The sequence below is a fragment of the Sphaerodactylus townsendi genome, linkage group LG12 (assembly GCF_021028975.2).
Source record: "Sphaerodactylus townsendi isolate TG3544 linkage group LG12, MPM_Stown_v2.3, whole genome shotgun sequence".
Taxonomy (NCBI): Eukaryota; Metazoa; Chordata; class Lepidosauria; order Squamata; family Sphaerodactylidae; genus Sphaerodactylus; species Sphaerodactylus townsendi.
The window spans coordinates 47,725,936-47,743,368 of record NC_059436.1 but is presented as its reverse complement, the minus strand read 5'-3'; the positions used below and the strand labels follow the sequence as shown (position 1 = coordinate 47,743,368).

General features: G+C 45.6%; 1 protein-coding gene across 1 annotated transcript; it reads left to right on the top strand.

Annotated features, from left to right (window-relative positions):
• Window positions 1–249: 249 nt before the first annotated feature.
• UCK1 (uridine-cytidine kinase 1) lies at window positions 250–17,007 on the top strand. Its single transcript, XM_048512399.1, has 7 exons — window positions 250–421; window positions 7,209–7,368; window positions 8,883–8,979; window positions 10,399–10,541; window positions 12,434–12,528; window positions 13,184–13,232; window positions 15,452–17,007. The coding sequence occupies exons 1-7, from the start codon at window positions 302–304 to the stop codon at window positions 15,637–15,639; spliced, it is 852 nt and encodes a 283-aa protein (XP_048368356.1). The 5' UTR covers window positions 250–301; the 3' UTR covers window positions 15,640–17,007.
• The last annotated feature ends 426 nt before the right edge of the window (window positions 17,008–17,433 follow it).

Below are 17,433 nucleotides of genomic sequence, written 5' to 3'. Positions count from 1 at the left end.
TTAAATCGGTTTGAATTCAGCTTCATTGACCCACATTCTGCAATCGCTTCAAACGCCAAAGCGCCCCGCCGCTTTGAACCTCCTAACCCCGCCCATCTCCCCGCCCTCCCTGTCACTTGGATGTCTTCTGTCCCCTGGTAGGTACCCTCGCCTCGAGCCAGCGTCTCGTTCCTGGACTCCATTTCCCAGCATGCCTTGCGGCCTACCCGCTATTGAGGCGAGCGCGCCTTCCTCCTTCAGGCATGCTGGGGGATGTAGTTTCCCCACCGCGGCCGGCCCTGCCTGCAATGCAACCCGGACCATGGCTTCCGCGGGCTGCAGCAGCAGCAGCGGTCTGGATCTTTTGGGGGCTGGGGAGGCGGATCGGCCGCACCCCAGGCCTTTCTTGATCGGGGTGAGCGGGGGCACTGCCAGCGGCAAGGTAGGGCGCTCTTGGTCACCCCCTCTCCCCCATGACTATATTCTTACCCCACCGCCCCGGCCTCCCCTACGAGTTGCATTAACCCTGCTCAAATGCATTGCAAATGCATTGCAAACGTTGTTGCAAGAGCATCGGTGCGCTGCAAAAATGCAACCTTCTGTTGGCGCGGTAAAGAAGGGGCTTAATGTCTGTTTTTATGATCGCTCGACTGACGGGTCGCTGAGGCTTTTCGGCGGAGGAAACCCACGCCCCGCTTTTCTTTCCTTGCTTTGCGTTGCCGACAGGAGGTGGAGGGTGGGGAAAGGAATGTGGGCCTGGCCAGCCCTGTGAATGGCCGTCACTGCCTCAAAGACGTGGTGATGGTCAACAAGTTCTACATGGGGACTCATACAAAGTCAGGGAGGAAAGAGGCCTCTGGAAAGGTGTTTGCTAGGCCGTGGAACCTCCACTTTCAGAGGCAGTGTACCTGTAAAAGCCACTTTCTGCGACGGCAGGCCGTCTACATGCACCTCATTGAAAACAGGATGCTGGACTGGATGCACTGTTGTTTTGATCCAGTTAGGTTCTTCTGATTCTGTCACCTCAACCTACCTGACCTGTTTGTTTTAGGGTTAGTGGACGGTGCTTTGCTGTGCCAGGAGCAGGGCAATATGTGTCATTGCTGCGCTTGGCGGATTAGCTCCAGGGGAGTATTTATGATGATCTCGAGTTGATTATTCCGCACATGCAGAATAATGCACTTTCAGTCCACTTTAATGTACTTTACAACTGTGCGGAATAGCAAAATCCACTTGCAAACAATTGTGAAAGTGGATTGAAGGTGCGTTATTCTGCATGTATGGAAGGGACCCCAAACTGTAAGGAAGGAACCTTTTGGCACCTCGAAGACTGCGTAAAGACCATCTACCATAGTGAAAACTTTTGTGAACAGGTCAGAGCCCGGCCCAGTGTGACACTTCCGCACCCAAGCTGGGCAGGTACATTTTGTGAAATTGATCCCTGATTGGAGCATTGATGTCAGTTGCTTTTGTTTGCAATAAACGCATTGAGCCTTCAAGATGATACAAGACAGTTTGGGGTGGAAAGCTGTATGAGTCGGTTGTAGAAGAGCAAGATTCAAGGCCAGGAAATACTCCCAACAAGATTTCCAGGGGATGAGCTTTGGAGGGAATCTGTTGGAGGGAGTGTTGACTCTCAAATGCAATCCAAATCCAAATCCAAAAAACCTTTATTAGGCATTTCCAGGGCAAACGCCGGTTTAAGCTACATCACGGAGATCATTATTGCTCTACTTGCATTACACAGAGCATTCTTAACAACAGCTTTAGATATTTCTCGCACTAGAAACTATTTAGAAGCTTAACCATTTTTATTTTATCGTGAAAGACACCAGGATCCCTGTTGGTAACGCTGGTCTCAAATCGGTTCCAATGTTGTTGTACTTTGGACAATGGAGCAGAGTAATGAGAAAGTGTATCCGGTGTATCAGGACAAAATTGACAGCGACGCTCATTTTGTGGAATACCAGAGAATCGACCTTGAAGATGTGCTGACGGAAAAGAGTTACACCTTGCTCTAGTCATGACCCATCTGTAATTGTAATTAATAAGTTGTTTGGTGCCATAACGGGGCTAGTTTTCTGGAGGATAATCCCAAATGGCCGGAAAGCAAGAGCTTTAGCAGCTTTGCTCCAGGAGAAAGTGGTACTGCAGATCAAATAATCCTGTTCTTTAAGCGTTGGTAAATATCCGGAGCAGTGAGCATTTGGCGGGGCTCTTAAGAGAAGCCCGAGGAAAAGATATTTTTTTCAAATAATAATAGCCACCATTTCGAGAGCTGAAGTTCTCGACATTTCTAACTGGGGACCGAACTTCGGTAGGGTCAGTGCGGCTCAAAGAAGCGCGGCCAAAACTTAAAAGTTACAACCCATGCCCTTGTTTCTAATAAATGTTGTCCTGATTCCGAGCAAAGAACACCATAGGGGACACAATGCGGGGTGCGGAAGATCCTGCAAAGGAAATTGGATTGGATGCTTTCCAATTTCTGGTGCCATTGTGGCTTGGATAAGATGGGGATACCATACAAAAGGTGCTGGGGCCACCTTAGCGTTAAACACCTTCAACGCTGCTGGTATGAATCTACCACCATTGATATTAAAGAACTTCAGTACTGCAGCGGATAAATTTTTGCAGGCTTTAAGGGTGTTATCTCTATGTGTGGTCCAGGTTGACTTATGATGGAATATTATCCCAAGGTATTTGAACAATTTAACTTGCTCGATGTCAGCACCTTGGATAGACCATCTTGAAGGTCTAAAAACCTTGGAAAAGACCACAATTTTAGACTTAATTGGGTTAATGACCAACCTGTTGTTTGAACAGTATTCACCACACTTAGTCAGCATGTTTCTGAGACCAGAGACTCTCAAATGCTCACAACCCCCAAAATCTTATTCGTCTGTGAGGTGGTAACGGATTCAAATCTTGCTCAAGGTGCCATGAGACACTTCCTGTCCTAATACCTTCCTTGTATTTTAACATTCAGGATAACGGTCATAACGTTTGGTTAGCTTATGTAGAACGCTGTTCTTTATTTTCAGTAGGATAAAATCAGAAAGTTTATTTAAAAAACGAACAAACGCTGATTCCCATTTAGTAACAGGGAAGGGGTTTGCATCAGTGATTCGTCCCACCCAGAGCACCCACAAACATGTGTTTAACGGGATGAAAAGATTTCGCAAAACGATAACCAAGGCAAAAGTAAAGTATGAGAAAGGCTTGTTAACTTCAGGTTTCCGGGGTTCGCCGCCGGCATGTCTCTTTACTACCAAGGCAGAACGATGACTTGACTCGGGGTTGGAACTCAGGAAATGCTGACCTGGAGATGTTTAACTTGGTTATCCAGAATAATTATTGTAGCAAGCAGTAAAAGACGTTTGGCGTTCAGTTGTGTGTTATGTATTGGCGGAAGTGTTGGGAACGTGAGCTTTGAATAGCTGGACTAGGTACATACAGAGTTTCTCTATTTTGTAATATATTGATGTTTGCTTTTACATTTAAAAATCGAAAGCCTAAAAAAGGTAACGATACAAAGTTTTCAGCATTTGGTTTTCAGCTAAATATCAGCTGATATTCAGCTGAATATCAAAATGTGAGTATCTGAACTCGGTTAAACTGAAATGATTTAATCTGTGGTTTGTGCATTAAGTATTGTCAAATAGCTTCCAATTTAATGGTGACCTGATCCTATGAGTTAATGGCCTCCCAAACGTCCTGTTGTTAATAGCCTTCCTCAGGACTTGCAAACTGAGGTCACCAACGGCAACCCATCGCGTTGAGAATATCTTTTTCTCCATTCTTCTTTTTCACAACATTATTAATGTTTTCCGGTGAGGGACTAAAATACGGCAGCCTTCGTTGAATAATTTTCGTTTCTAGGGACAGTTCAGGCTTGATTTGATGCAAAACCCACTGGTTGGTCTTTTCTGAAGTCCATGGTATCTGTAAAACTCCAACATCACATTTCAAAGTATTCTACTTCCTTCCTGTCAGCGTTCTTCATTGCCCATCTTTCACATGCAAACATAGAAATGGGGATTACCATAGCATGAATTATTTTGATCTTGGTCACCAGAACATATCCTCCACTAATGTCTTTTAGTATGAATTATTTTGATCTTCGTCACCGGCAACACGTCCTTCACGTAACGGTCTTTTGGTACGAATTATTTTGATTATCTTCGTCACCAGCAACACATCATTCGCGGCCTTTCTTTGGCCGTTTGTGGCTGACTTAACTTTAATAACATACATTTTAATTGCATTAAAATTAAAGCTGTGATCGTCTGGTATCCCAGAGACTTTTTATTCATCGTCAAGAACATGGCAAGGTGAAAGTCGATTTACTTCTTGCTGACAGTTCAGAAAGGATGCAAACGAGCATATTTCCTTTGCTGTTAAAAGGGCGATAGGCTTACCTGTATTTCCACTTTTTGTTAAAAATAATATTCAGGGGGGGTAGATGACTGTCGAAGTTGTGATGGATACATCAAGTGTAGTCTTGAATTAAAATGTACATATTCATATGTTTATGAGTATAACCTTCTTCTAGAGCGGCCATGACTTTCAGCACATTTGTATATCAGTTGTGAGGATAAGGAGGGTGACTACTCAGTTGCAACTTCTGGATTTCCATTTACGGCCACTGCAGGACACAAGGTTCTGGATTACTGGTGCTTATTAGAGTGGCCTAGATTTGGATCCAACAGGGATTTTCTGATGGTTTCGTAGAACTCCTCCTCCAGGGATCTGTGACTTCTCCAGTTTTTGAAGGAAATGGTTTCTGACACGCACAAACCTCTCATTTTGGTTGCGTGCATTCTTTGGAATCAACACCTACTCCTGCAACATTTTTAGCTGCAGAATAAGCAAAGGTGGGGAATGTTGGGGAGGAAGCAAGGTGGTTGGAGACCAGGGAAGATGGGGAGAAGCAGCAGGAGAGAGGCCAAAAAGAGAAGTGAATTTGACAAGAAAAGTTGATGAGCAGGGAGAAAATCCAGTCAACTGAGGCCAAAAAAAATATGTTGAGGTAACCAATTACAAAAAGCTGACGCTGTTGTACAATATCTGCTAGAAATGGTTTGCAGTTGGGTTTCATTTGTACTCTTGGTTTTCTTCTTATTATGGATAGCAAATAATTAGGTGTGTCAATTTGTTTAGCTTTAAAAGGGGCTTGGACAGATTTATGGAGGAGAAGTCGATTTATGGCTACCAATCTTGATCCTCTTTGATCTGTGAGACACGATGAACCTTAGCGGAATGAAGTTTCAGGAGCAGCAGCAGCAGAAGGCCATTGCTTTCACCTCCTGCATGTGAGCTCCCCAAGGCACCTGGTGGGCCACGTTTTCGCGAGTAACAGAGAGCTGATTCGGATGGACTCCGGTGATCCAGCAGGCTGATTCTCATCTAACCAAGGCCCTTGCTTTCATCCTGCCTGAAACCGGACTGGTGGATCACTCGCCAGTAACAGAATTAGACTGAGCGGACTCTGGTGCAGATCCGTGGGCTCTTTCTTGTATTTCTTAGGGCATTGCTTTCATCCGTTGCCTGTGAGCTCCCAAAGGCGTTTGTGGTGGTGGCCACTGCGGTAACGAAGCTGGTTGGGACTCTGGTCTGATCCAGCTGGCTTGTTCTTATGTTCTTAAGGCCCTTGCTTTCACGTATCCCTGCGGCAGAACAAAGGCACCTGGTGGGCGGCTGGGTTATGGGACGGACTCTGGGAATGCATTAGTCAGCTGGCTTGTTCTTATGTTCTTATGTTTCAGTCTGTTCAAGAAGTTTTGCTAACCATCCACTAAGCAGAGACTGTTTCTGAGGAGAGCCACGTTGGTCCGTAATACAACAGCAAGCACGTAGCTTCCTTTTTAGGACATGAGCTTTTCAAGAGTCAAAACTCCCTTCAACAGATGACAAACGGAACATTTTGTTTTTTAAAAAGTTAATTTTGTACTTAATTTCCAACACCAAGGAACAGAATGTACAGAATATATTCCACACTTCGATGATCATGCATCCAGTTCAGTTTAGTTCAGTTTTTCAAGAGTTTGAACTTCCTTCAACAGATGACAAAGGGAACTTTTTTTTTAAAAAAGTTAATTTTATAATACTTATTTTTTTCCAACACCAACGAACACAATGTAGATAATATATTTCATACATTGATTATCATACATCCAGTTCAGTTTAAACCAAAGAGAAAAAAAAATTACTCTTACAATTTGTAACATTTACTATTACTGATAATACAAATTTGCACCTGCCTCTGTCCAGTGTTAATCATTTTATTTTCCTGAAAACCTTTTGCTCAGATATAACTTCATTAAAAAAAACTGCTCTGTAGGTTACTGTCAATTCCAGTGTACGATAAACAGGAACTTTCCATAAAGCTCTCCTGCACTTTATTTTTCAATTTGAGGATCTTGCATATTATCCATCAATGCAACATGCCGTGAAGGTGTCCTCTCTTCAGTGGGGCGAAGTCATTCACTTTCCCCCACCCTAAGGTTAATTTAGAAGATGAGATTAAATTTTTCAGGTGGAGCAGGACTTGTTACTCCTGGAGGGAAAGGAGAGGACTGACTGCCCCTTTACTAGGAGGAGCAAGTTTGCTAGAGCCCTGCTCGGACAGTAGGGGGGCGTGACCTAACCGTGTGTGAATAACTTCGCCCCACTGAAGAGAAGACACCTTCACGGTAGGTTCCAATCCATCTTTCTGTCAGGAGGCCTGTCAGATTTGGGGTTTTGCTCAGAGGTGGGATCCAGCAGGTTCTCACAGGTTCCCGAGAGTAGGTTACTAATTATTTGTGTGTGCCGAGAGGGGGTTACTAATTGGTGATTTTGCCACGTGATTTTTGCCTTAGTTACACCCCTCCTCTCAGCAGTAGTGCGCAGAACTCGAAGCAGTCTAGCAGGAGGAATTGCAAGCGTCGCGTGTCAACCTAGCGCCCTGCGTGCGATAGTTTCCATGTAAGGACCGGCGCAGCAGCTGCATCCTTGCCACAGCCCCGCCCAGGAATGCCCTGCCCCCAGTATGCCAGGCCACACCCCCGTCGTGCCCTGCCCAGCCCCATTGGTGCTACGCCACAGTTTGAATCCCACCACCATGGGAACCTGTTACTAAAATTTTTGGATCCCACCACTGATTAAAGGTTGTTTCTTCAGCTTGTGTTAGAAAGAGGATCCAGAGCCGTTCCCCTGACCTCACCTGGTTTTATTTGTTTCTACTGTAGTCAACAGTATGCGAGAAGATCATGGAACTCCTGGGTCAGAACGAGGTGGACCATCGCCAGCGGAAAGTGGTCATCCTGAGCCAGGATCGGTTCTACAAGGTGCTCACAGCTGAGCAGAAGGCCAAAGCCCTGAAGGGGCAGTACAACTTTGACCACCCAGGTATGGTTGCAAACATCCCAATAGTGGGCTTGGCTGGACTTGGGACCTGGGGGGTCTTGTTACAGGAATGTCACAGGAGTCTGTGGTCTCTTAAGCCATTGGTTCTTCAGATGTTTTTCCTGGAAACCTGGGGCTTTTGCAAATCATCATGCCCCTTTGACCAATTTTGGGCACTTTTGCACATGCAGAATAATGCACTTTCCATCCACTTTCAATGCACTTTGCAGCTGAATTTTACTGCGCGAAGTAGCATAATCCACTTGCAAACAATTGTGAAAGTGGATTGAAAGTGGATTGAAATTGCATTATTCTGCATGTGCGAAAGTGCCCAATAATAATAATAATAAAGATTGGTTTAATTCAGTAGTCAAATGTAGTGAAATGTTTTTACAGCAAGAGCCCCCCCCCCCACCACCAAAGTTAGTTCACATCAACAGTTTTGATACTTGTACTAATTTGCAAAAACAAATTAGCCAGCTGTTATTGTGTTAACAATGAAATTCACAAATTATAATGTTTTCTTACAACTTTTAAAAACTTTGGACAAGATTTTGGCAAATTTTATGAAGTCTCTAAACAGCTCTATTCTCTGGCTTTTCTCTTAGAAGAAAATCAAGGGACAGCGTTTTGGGGGTGGGGTCAATTATTAAAGGCAGTTGTCCTCAATTGGCAACAGGCCACATTTTCTCTGTTTGAGGACCCCTGGAGATATCCCAAGAGCTGGTTTGGCTCTGCCGCTAGGGCTAGGGTGTGTGTTAATGGATAAATTACATCACAATAAGGAAAAAAGAGAAGTTGCCACCTGCACCACGATTTTTTTTTTTTGGCATCCTGGAATATTTGAACAAAGGTTTCCTCAAAGACAAGCTCACTCATGAAGGAGGAAGTTACCAGCTGTATTGGAACTTCCCTTGTAACTCAGAGCTGCATAGGAAAGATGACCTCGTCTTTCGTTTCATGCAAGGCAGCAGAGGCCTGAATATGTACTCTACAATGTGCCCAAAATCCTCTGCAGCACCTTGCTCTTCTGGGGCACACAAGCCAAAGCAGAAAGTGTTCTCTGAAAGCAGAAACTTTGCAAACGTATTTGGGGAAATCAGGGCTGAATTAAATCCAACTGATGCCATAAGCCCATCCAATCTTGGTGTCCTGGCTCTTCCATTTGTGAGATTCATAATTCAGTTTCCTTGCAGCCCAGTCTGACCGGATTCCCCAATTTATATTCACAACATGGCCTGTTTTTTTATTTCATTTCTTTGTGCCTCACCATCCCTGCTGTAAAACGGGCAATACAGCCTCAGCTACTGTTGTGATCATTGTGGGAACTGCTTCTATAACATCTCGTGTATCCTGTTCCACAACCAAGATGGTCCCCTTTCATGGAAAGTGTTGGCACAGTGTGGTTTTGGACCAAGTGGAAACATCTCAGATGGGCAGAAAGCAAATGGGACGTTAGGGAGATCTAGTAAAACGAACACGTGGAGTCTTAGCAGAACCCTTTTCTAATTGCGCAGATGCTTTTGACAACGAGTTGATGCAGACAACCTTGAAGAACATCGTGGATGGTCAGACCGTTGAGGTCCCAACCTATGACTTTGTGACTCATTCCAGGTCAGTGTAAAGTTTCTTACTTCCTGTTCAAGAGACTCTTTGTGACCGATTACGCACAAGGTGTCTGCTGCAGCAAGATTTTCTGTATGGACATTTTTCTTCTAGCCCTGTTTTCACTTTCCACTTTTTCAGTGGCGAGTAAATCCACTTACAGCACGATTTTAATTTTGCTTCGCTGCCAGAACGGGACAGATTTGCCTCTGGGCACAGCTTTGCCCTGGACCTCTTCCGTCCGCCTGCAGCCAGCTGACCTTATGTTACCCCCACACACACGCACACTCCCTTGCACTTCTTTTCAAACTTCCCCCTTGCTGTCATTGTCCTTTTGCAGTCGTGAAGTTTGCACACTGCCGTTGCTCCCCCCTCACCACTTTTTCACCACTTTTTATTTAATAATTTGCCTTCTTTCAATTTATGGATAAGATTGATAGATTGATCTATCGATCTATTGATAAGATTAAAATAAAATTAAAGTATACTTTTTAGTATAGTATACTTAAAGTATATTTAAAGTATACTTAAAGTATATTTTAATATACTTAAAGTATACTTTAATATACTAAAAATTAAAGCACACATGCGCAATGGAGAACATCACCCCCCACACTCCCCCAGATGCAAGCAAAAATACAGCTAATGGACAATGCCTGCCCCACTGCAAACAGGGCGGTGGATAATAATGCCAAACATTTCCTGTCGTGGGGACCTCGCAGCCTGTAATTTGCTGGTCTATGTGAATTTCACTGCCTCAAGTTGGGCTGAAAATGCAGCGTGGAAGCCATGTTTCCAGGTCTTATGAAGATCTTTTATTATTATTTATTTGATTTGATTTCTAACATGTCGATGCCATCTTTCCGCCCGACAACACATTCAAAGCTGCAAACATTAAAACATTTGAAATTTTTGAGAATATTTAAAGCATTCAAAATACACACAGCTCTGACAGCTGCAGCGTGATGTTTGATAAGCTGCCAGTAATGGTTATGGGCCCTCTTTCCTGTTTCTGGTGGTATTAGATGTTTGTTTTCATTGAAGGAGGAGGAGGAGGAGGAGGAGAGGATGATGATGATTTATACCCCCCTTTCTCTCCTGTAAGGAGACTCAAAGGGGCTTACAAAGTCCTTTCCCTTCCCCCCCTCACAACAAACACCCTGTGAGGTAGGTGAGGTAGGCTGAGAGAGCTCCGAGAAGCTGTGACTAGCCCAAGGTCACCCAGCTGGCGTGTGTGGGAGTGTACAGGCTAATCTGAATTCCCCAGATTACTGTATAATTTTAAATGTATCCTTAATTGTTTTGATGTTTTAAAGTGTTGTACGTTCACCGCCTTGGGATGCCCTGATTCGGCGGAAAGGCAGCCTATCAGCGTTTTAAATAAATCAGATACAGTCTTCTCAACTGTTGTATGGCATTCCTTTACAGGTTGCCTGAGACAACCATGGTCTATCCGGCAGATGTGGTCCTCTTTGAAGGGATTTTGGTGTTCTATAATCAAGACATTCGGGACATGTTTCACCTCCGTCTCTTTGTCGATACCGACTCAGATGTGAGACTCTCCCGGAGAGGTAACGCCCCCCGCTGACATTGCCCGTGACCGGTCCCGATGGATTCTGGGCCGCTGTTAGCAGTTCACTGATTGTATTGAATCAAAGGATATAAGTCGGGATAGAAATGGTTTAAATAAATACCTAGAGGAGCTTTGTGAACGGCAGAGTGTGTGTAGTCAGATCTCAAACAGAAGGAAGAGCAAAGGAGTGGAACGTTTCCTTGGTGCTCCTCTTTGCATTTTCCATCTTTGGGAGATGTGCTCAGTGGTGGGATCCAAAAATTTTAGTAACAGGTTCCCATGGTGGTGGGATTCAAACTGTGGCATAGCGCCAATGGGGCTGGGCAGGGCACGACGGGGGCGTGGCCGGGCATTCCGGGGGTGGGACATTCCTGGGCGGGGCTGTGGAAAGGATGCAGCTGCTGGGCGGGAAACGAATGCACGCAGGCGCAGGCTGCCATGCACGCCGGTGAACCTCCTGCTAGACTGCTTCAAGTTCTGTGCACTACTGCTGAGAGGAGGGGCCTAACTAAGGCAAAAATCACGTAGCAAAATCACCAATTAGTAACCCCCTCTCGGCACACACAAATAATTAATAACCTACTCTCAGGAACCTGTGAGAACCTGCTGGATCCCACCTCTGGATGTGCTGTTCTTTAAGGAAGGTGACTTTTACCACTCCCAAATGATAGTAACCCAACTGTGCTCCCTGGTGGGTTGTAATGAGGGACCGGGTGTGTTTTCACAACAGGTTTCAGGCTCACTGGCAATCTTCCGTGGTGTTGGTCTTCTTCTTGCTCTCTTTTGGCATTATAACCAAGGTTTCTTGTTGTAGCCAGATACCCCATGCATAGGGCTGGCCAAATCAAAATGCAATGATTTCCATGTTGATGGATAGAGTCTTTTAAAAAAATGTTATTCTTTTCTAACACTGTAGAGCAGGGGTCCCCATCCTTTTTGAGTTTGGGGGCACATTCTGAGATGGTGTGGTGGGCACAGCACAAAATGGCCGCCAGAAAAAAGCTCTAACAAGGGGCAGAGCCGGCCACAAGATGGCTGCTGCAACAGCTTACCTCTAGTCATCAAGGAATATTCTTGTTTTGTGATGACAATTGTTGCCAAAGCAATGCTTTTAAAAATCTTCACAGCCAGTCAAAAGCCTTAATGAGCGAAAGCCCCTGCTGGCACTACCTAAAAACGCTTAGGTATCATGTTGAGACCCCCATAGGCACCATGTTGGGACCCCCATTGTAGAGAGAAGCTCCAGCTTTCCAAAATATTGGTTGCAGTTGTAAGTGCTCATAGAATAAGAAAGTGGGCCCTCCTGATCTATCTATACTCTGTCTCAGAAAAAGATGTTAGTACAGTCAGTTGAGGTGCAGGTGTCAAGAAAATGGTATGCTTCCACTTTAGAATATAGTCCTGAATGAATGTGAGAATTATTCATTTTTACACACTGCTTTTGTCAAAATCATGATTTTGATATTATTGAATGTGGTACTTTAGTACAAGAGCATTTATAATTCATCGGATGACTATCACCAGTATTTGCCTTTTGCAAACTAGTCGGCACTAGGACCCAGATGGAGCATTCTACCAGAAAGACGGTCTGGCATGTTGAGCTCTGTGGCGGAGGAATATACAACCCTACTAACATCTTTTTCTGAGACAGACTATAGTGGTGCTAAAGATTATCAGGAGGCTCATTCTTAGCTCTGGAGAGGCATGGGTATTGTATCTTCTAGGGATAGCACCTCTGCCCCACCAAGTAGTAGGAGCTGGGATTCCTGATACCTTTCGGCCGTTGGGGCCTTGTGCCGCCATGATAGTTTGCCCCACGCATAATCTTTGGAAGTTCTCATGTACAACAAAGCTCTAATTAGCCTCCTCTATTCTTTTCTTTTCCCGAAGTTCTTCGAGATATGAAACGGGGACGGGACCTGGAACAGATTCTGACGCAGTACACAACTTTTGTCAAGCCTGCCTTCGAAGAGTTCTGCTTGCCGGTACGAAAAGCTTTCCCTTCAGAGGCGTAGCTGCAAGGGGATGGGTGGGGGTGCGCGCGATGCACTGGGCGTGCACCCCTATGGGAGTGCTGCGAGGGCGTTCCGGGGGCATGGCGTGGCATTCCGAGGCAGGGCGGGGGGATGGGGGCAGAGGACGCACCAGTGCACCGGGTACTTCCCCCCCTTGCTACGCCTCTGTTTTCCCCCCGTCCCCTTTCTCAAACCGTGAGTTTGATTTTTAAGAAGGGTGGAAGGTTGATGGGCTGAGATGCTCGATTTTCTTTTGTATGTTGGATTTCACCGAAGGAGCACAAGGCAGATACACTAGTCCAGTGGTGTCGAACCTTTGGCACTCCAGATGTTATGGACTACAATTCCCATCAGCCCCTGCCAGCATCGGCAATTGGCCATGCTGGCAGGGGCTGATGGAAATTGTAGTCCATAACATCTGGAGTGCCAAAGGTTCGCCATCACGGCACTAGTCACTAGGACCCAAACGGAGCATTCTACCACAAAGTCGGTCCAGCATGTTGAGCTCTGTGGTGGGGCAGGAATAGAATTAGTCCTTTTCCATTACAGTTTCAATCTGATGCTTCTAGTTGTTTCCGCCTCCACTGACGCTCTTGAGAATCACCGTTATATTTCTCATTTGCAGACCAAGAAGTATGCTGACGTGATAATCCCTCGAGGAGTAGATAACATGGGTAAGAGCCTTTAAAAAAACAAAAAACCTTTCCCTTGGGATATTTTTTGATGGTTAGGAAGTTGTAGAAACAGCTTCACTCTCACTCGGAGAAATCAGAATCAGGATGAATGACCTGCAGGCCAAATCCAAATCATTTATTTACGGTCGACGACCAGAACAACAAAATAAAAATACACAATTCAGCAACAATAAAACACAGGTCAGAGATAGCCTGCAGGCCTAATTAGATATTTTACAAGGGTATCCTTAAGGCAGGCCTTTTCTGCGCAACCAAAATAAAATGTTTTGAGGTAGGAAATAAAACATTTCCTCTGGGGAGTTCTGCAACGTTTTCAGCCCAAAACATTTCATTTCCAGCCTGAAAATGTTCTAAATGCATCCTCTTTCCCAGCAATCCTTTTGTTGAAATGTTTTCAAAACGTTTTCATTGCTGTGCGGATCTCTTTAAAACAGTTTCCCATGCCTCTCTGCATTCCCCAGACTTCAGCCTTGGCACCATTTTTTTTAGCTGTCATCTTGTCTGTTTATTTTTGTCTTTTTAAAAAAATTTGGGGGGTGATATCTTCAAAGTTTTGAGGCATGATCTGTGAAGAATCATAGCACAAGGCTCTGAAGCATTGAGGCATTAGATCCACAGAGAAGTGAAAAACTAGACAGAGCAAGCCCCAAATGGCGGCCACGAACCAATATGGGGGAAGGGGACTTGAAAATGTTTTGCAAACGTTTTCATTTACTTGTGCGGAAAAGGCCACAGAATAGTTTTTATAGCTGGCAACAGCTCCAGTTTGTCTGGACCTTGCCTGCTTCAGAGCGGGTTTACTCGTATATGTCTCTTCACTCCTTCTTGTGTTTCGCCCAAGCTTGAAAATTGAGGATGAGAAGCAGGACCTTACCGGCTGTGGCACCAACACTTTGGCTGTTTCTGCACGGCCAGAGGCAGTGGCTTCCCACTGGCTTTGATGAAGCCGGTGGAGTGTCAGGACCGTTCGCATGGTCCCATGCTTTTCCCTTATGGTGTGCTCTGTCTGGAATCAGGGCAACATCTATTAGAAACTGGGGCATGGGCTGTAACATTTAAGTTTTGGCTGCGTCTATGCTTCTGCACAGATCCAAAAAGTTTATCTTTGCTAGAAATGAGGGAGCTTCAGCTTTCGAAGTGGTGGCTCCATATTGAAAAATGCTTGTAATCCGATTTCTAGTAGTATCTAATTTCACTCTACCAAGGATACGTTGTGTATCTTATCCATATTGAAAAAAAAATCTTCTCCTTGGGTTTCTCATGGGAGTCTCTTCATATGCTTACCGCCATGGAAATTTACCATCATCTAAAGATCAGACTGTACGACCAGGAATACCAATCTCTCCTGAGTGCTGCACGAAGCTCCTGTTCCCCTCTATACTTTGGGATCACACCCCCGAAATCTAGCCCGGCTGTATATTTAGAACAGCTTGTTAATTATAAGTGCAGATGGGTCATGACAAGAGCAAGGTGCAACTCATTCCCCTCTGTCTATCTTCAAGGTCGTTTCCTTAACATCCCACAAAGTGAGCGTTGTTGTCGGTACTGTCCCAACGCTATGGACTCAATCCCTCATATCCTGCTTTACTGTTCGAGGTATAATGATGTTAGAACCGATCTGGGAGCTTTACTACCTCTAGAATTTATGTTTCTCTCAGACAAACTAAAAATGTCTAAGCTATTGAACAGCCCTCATGTAGAAATTTCTGAAGCAGTTGCCACATTTTTAATCCATGTTCTACATGATATATAACAATGATCCTGTTTTTGTACTTGGAATGTATGGTACTTCTGGTTTATGCCTAATAAAGGTTTTTGGATTGGATTGGTCTCATGCAGGCAGTTCTGATGCTGCCGCTGCCCACAGGGGCAGCTCCGCACGGAGCCACCCAGGGTGCCTGCGAGGGACTTACCTTGCATCCCTCTGCAGCTCTGGGCGGCTGGAAAGACACGCCCTGCTGCCCTCTGACCCTCGGGGGTCACAGGGCAGCGCGGACGTGTCTTTCCAGTCACCTGGAGCTGCACCGGAAACCCAAGGTAAGTCCCTCGCAGGCACTGAAGGGGTGAAAAGCGGCGCCCTCACGCTGGTGCGGTTTGCATGCGCCTGGTGTGCAGCGCACCCCCGTCCCCTTGTAGCTTCGCCTCTGAGGCAGAGAGTGCTGAATTCCCACCAGTGATGTCTTGCTTTTCCTGCGCAGTTGCCATCAACCTCATTGTCCAGCACATCCAAGACATCCTGAATGGAGACATCTGCAAGTGGCATCGGGGGGCCACCAATGGACACGGCCGATCCTCCAAAAGGCCTTTCCTGGAACATGTAGACAGCAGCCCTGTACTGGCCCCGAGCAAGCGCTCTCACCTGGAGTCCAGCAGCCGTCCCCACTAACGGGGCTGACCAGCAGCTCTGGGACACCCAGTTCTCCACCAGCCGGACTTCGTATTGGACATCTCTCCTGTGTTTGGAAGCTCGATTGAGAGAGGGCAGATCTTCTTCCAGAAGCGGTGGGGTGTTTTTCACTGCCGACTGCTCGGGTCCCTTTCTTCTTCGGGAGGGAGGGATGGTTCATTACACCCCCTGAGTGTGTCCCCCATAAAAGAAAACGATCCTCTCGTGGTGCTTTTCCCAGCAACACCTTCCGGGTGTTTGTGGTTCTTTCTCGTTCTCTAGGAAAGACTGGCCAGTCGGGGCTGCTTTCCGTTTTAATTGTCCCTCCCCCTTTTCTCCTTCCTATTAAATTTCACATTAGTGTGGTTTAGTGGGTGGCAGGGCTGGGGTTGTGTACGGTGCCGCCCCCTCCAGGGCTTTTTATGGCACCTTTTAAAAAAGGTTTTTAACGGCATCTTCACCAGTGGACATAGCAGGGTCGCCAAAGCAAAGATCTAAGCAGAGATGACACAGAGGTCCTTTTGTAGCAGGCAAGGGTCACAACATCTGTGCTCACACACACACACACACACACACACACACACACACACACCCCATTCATTACTTTTCTATGTTGTTTTCAGTGTCAAATGAGGCAAGGCAGCTTCTTTGTTTACTTTAAATCAAAGGACGAGCCGGCTTTCAAGGCAGATGTCTGATTTGGCTAAGAAAGAGAAACCTGGACCCCTCGGAGGATGCACCTGGCCCTAGAGAGTTGCAGATGCATCCCTAGCCGTAGAAAGGGGGAGGCCTCCGGCTGAGACAGGCAGAAGCCATTCCCTCCCCTATCAGACCTTTTAAAAAAATTAAACGTGTGCCTGCTGGGGAAGGGGAAGGCAGAAATCTGCCCTGCAGCAGAGAATACTTTGGGGCAAATGGGTCTTGCTATATCCTTCCCCGAACGAAAATTAGTTAAATCGCACAGACACCACAGGAACAAGTTTTGTTACTTGTTGATAACTGGTCACTGCCTTGTTTTGATGCTGCTGGATTCTTCCAAGCGGCCAAAGAGCAAATTGCATGTCTTTCTCACTGCAACTCCCCCCCCCCCACACACACACACGTGTCCGTTTAATTGCATTTCTGCTGCCAACAGTATTTACAAACTAAAGATCTGGTTTCAGCATCAGAACCAGCATCCCCACATGCAAAGTACAGGGCTTTCTTCTGCTTTGCATTGTATGGAACTGAGTAGCTGTGATGAAAAAAATTGGGGAGGGGCTACCTGTTAACCCCCCCCACAATTCCTTTCTAACAACAAAGCTTGACACTGTATTCAAGTTGGTTGTCAGGCACGGTGAAGTAATAAAAAATGAGCTAAGTAACATATGGACGAGTCAGCGACTGTGTTTCCCTGTTTTGGTTTTTATTAAAAATTATTACTTGCACAAGACCTTCAAAAGGAATATCGGTTACCCCTTTCAGCGGCACCTGCACTCTCAGCCGTGCAGAAAGGCCGTGTTTTGAAGACTGTTGAATCAGACATGCTTGAAAAAATGTAGTGTTCCTGCTCTGGGAAACTGTAACCCATCGGCTCTTTCAGAAATTCAGAACAAAGCCCCCCTTCCCTTGCTTAATAGGGATGCAGCAACCTTCACACACTATAGCTGCTTATTTTCTGCCCTTAAACATTTCTCCTCTGCTTTAAGAAGAATTGGTTTTATGGCCTACTTAAGAGTCTCAAAGCAACTTACAATTGCCTCCCCCCCACCTTGTGAGGTAGGGGGGGGGTTGAGGGGAATCTGAGAGAACTGT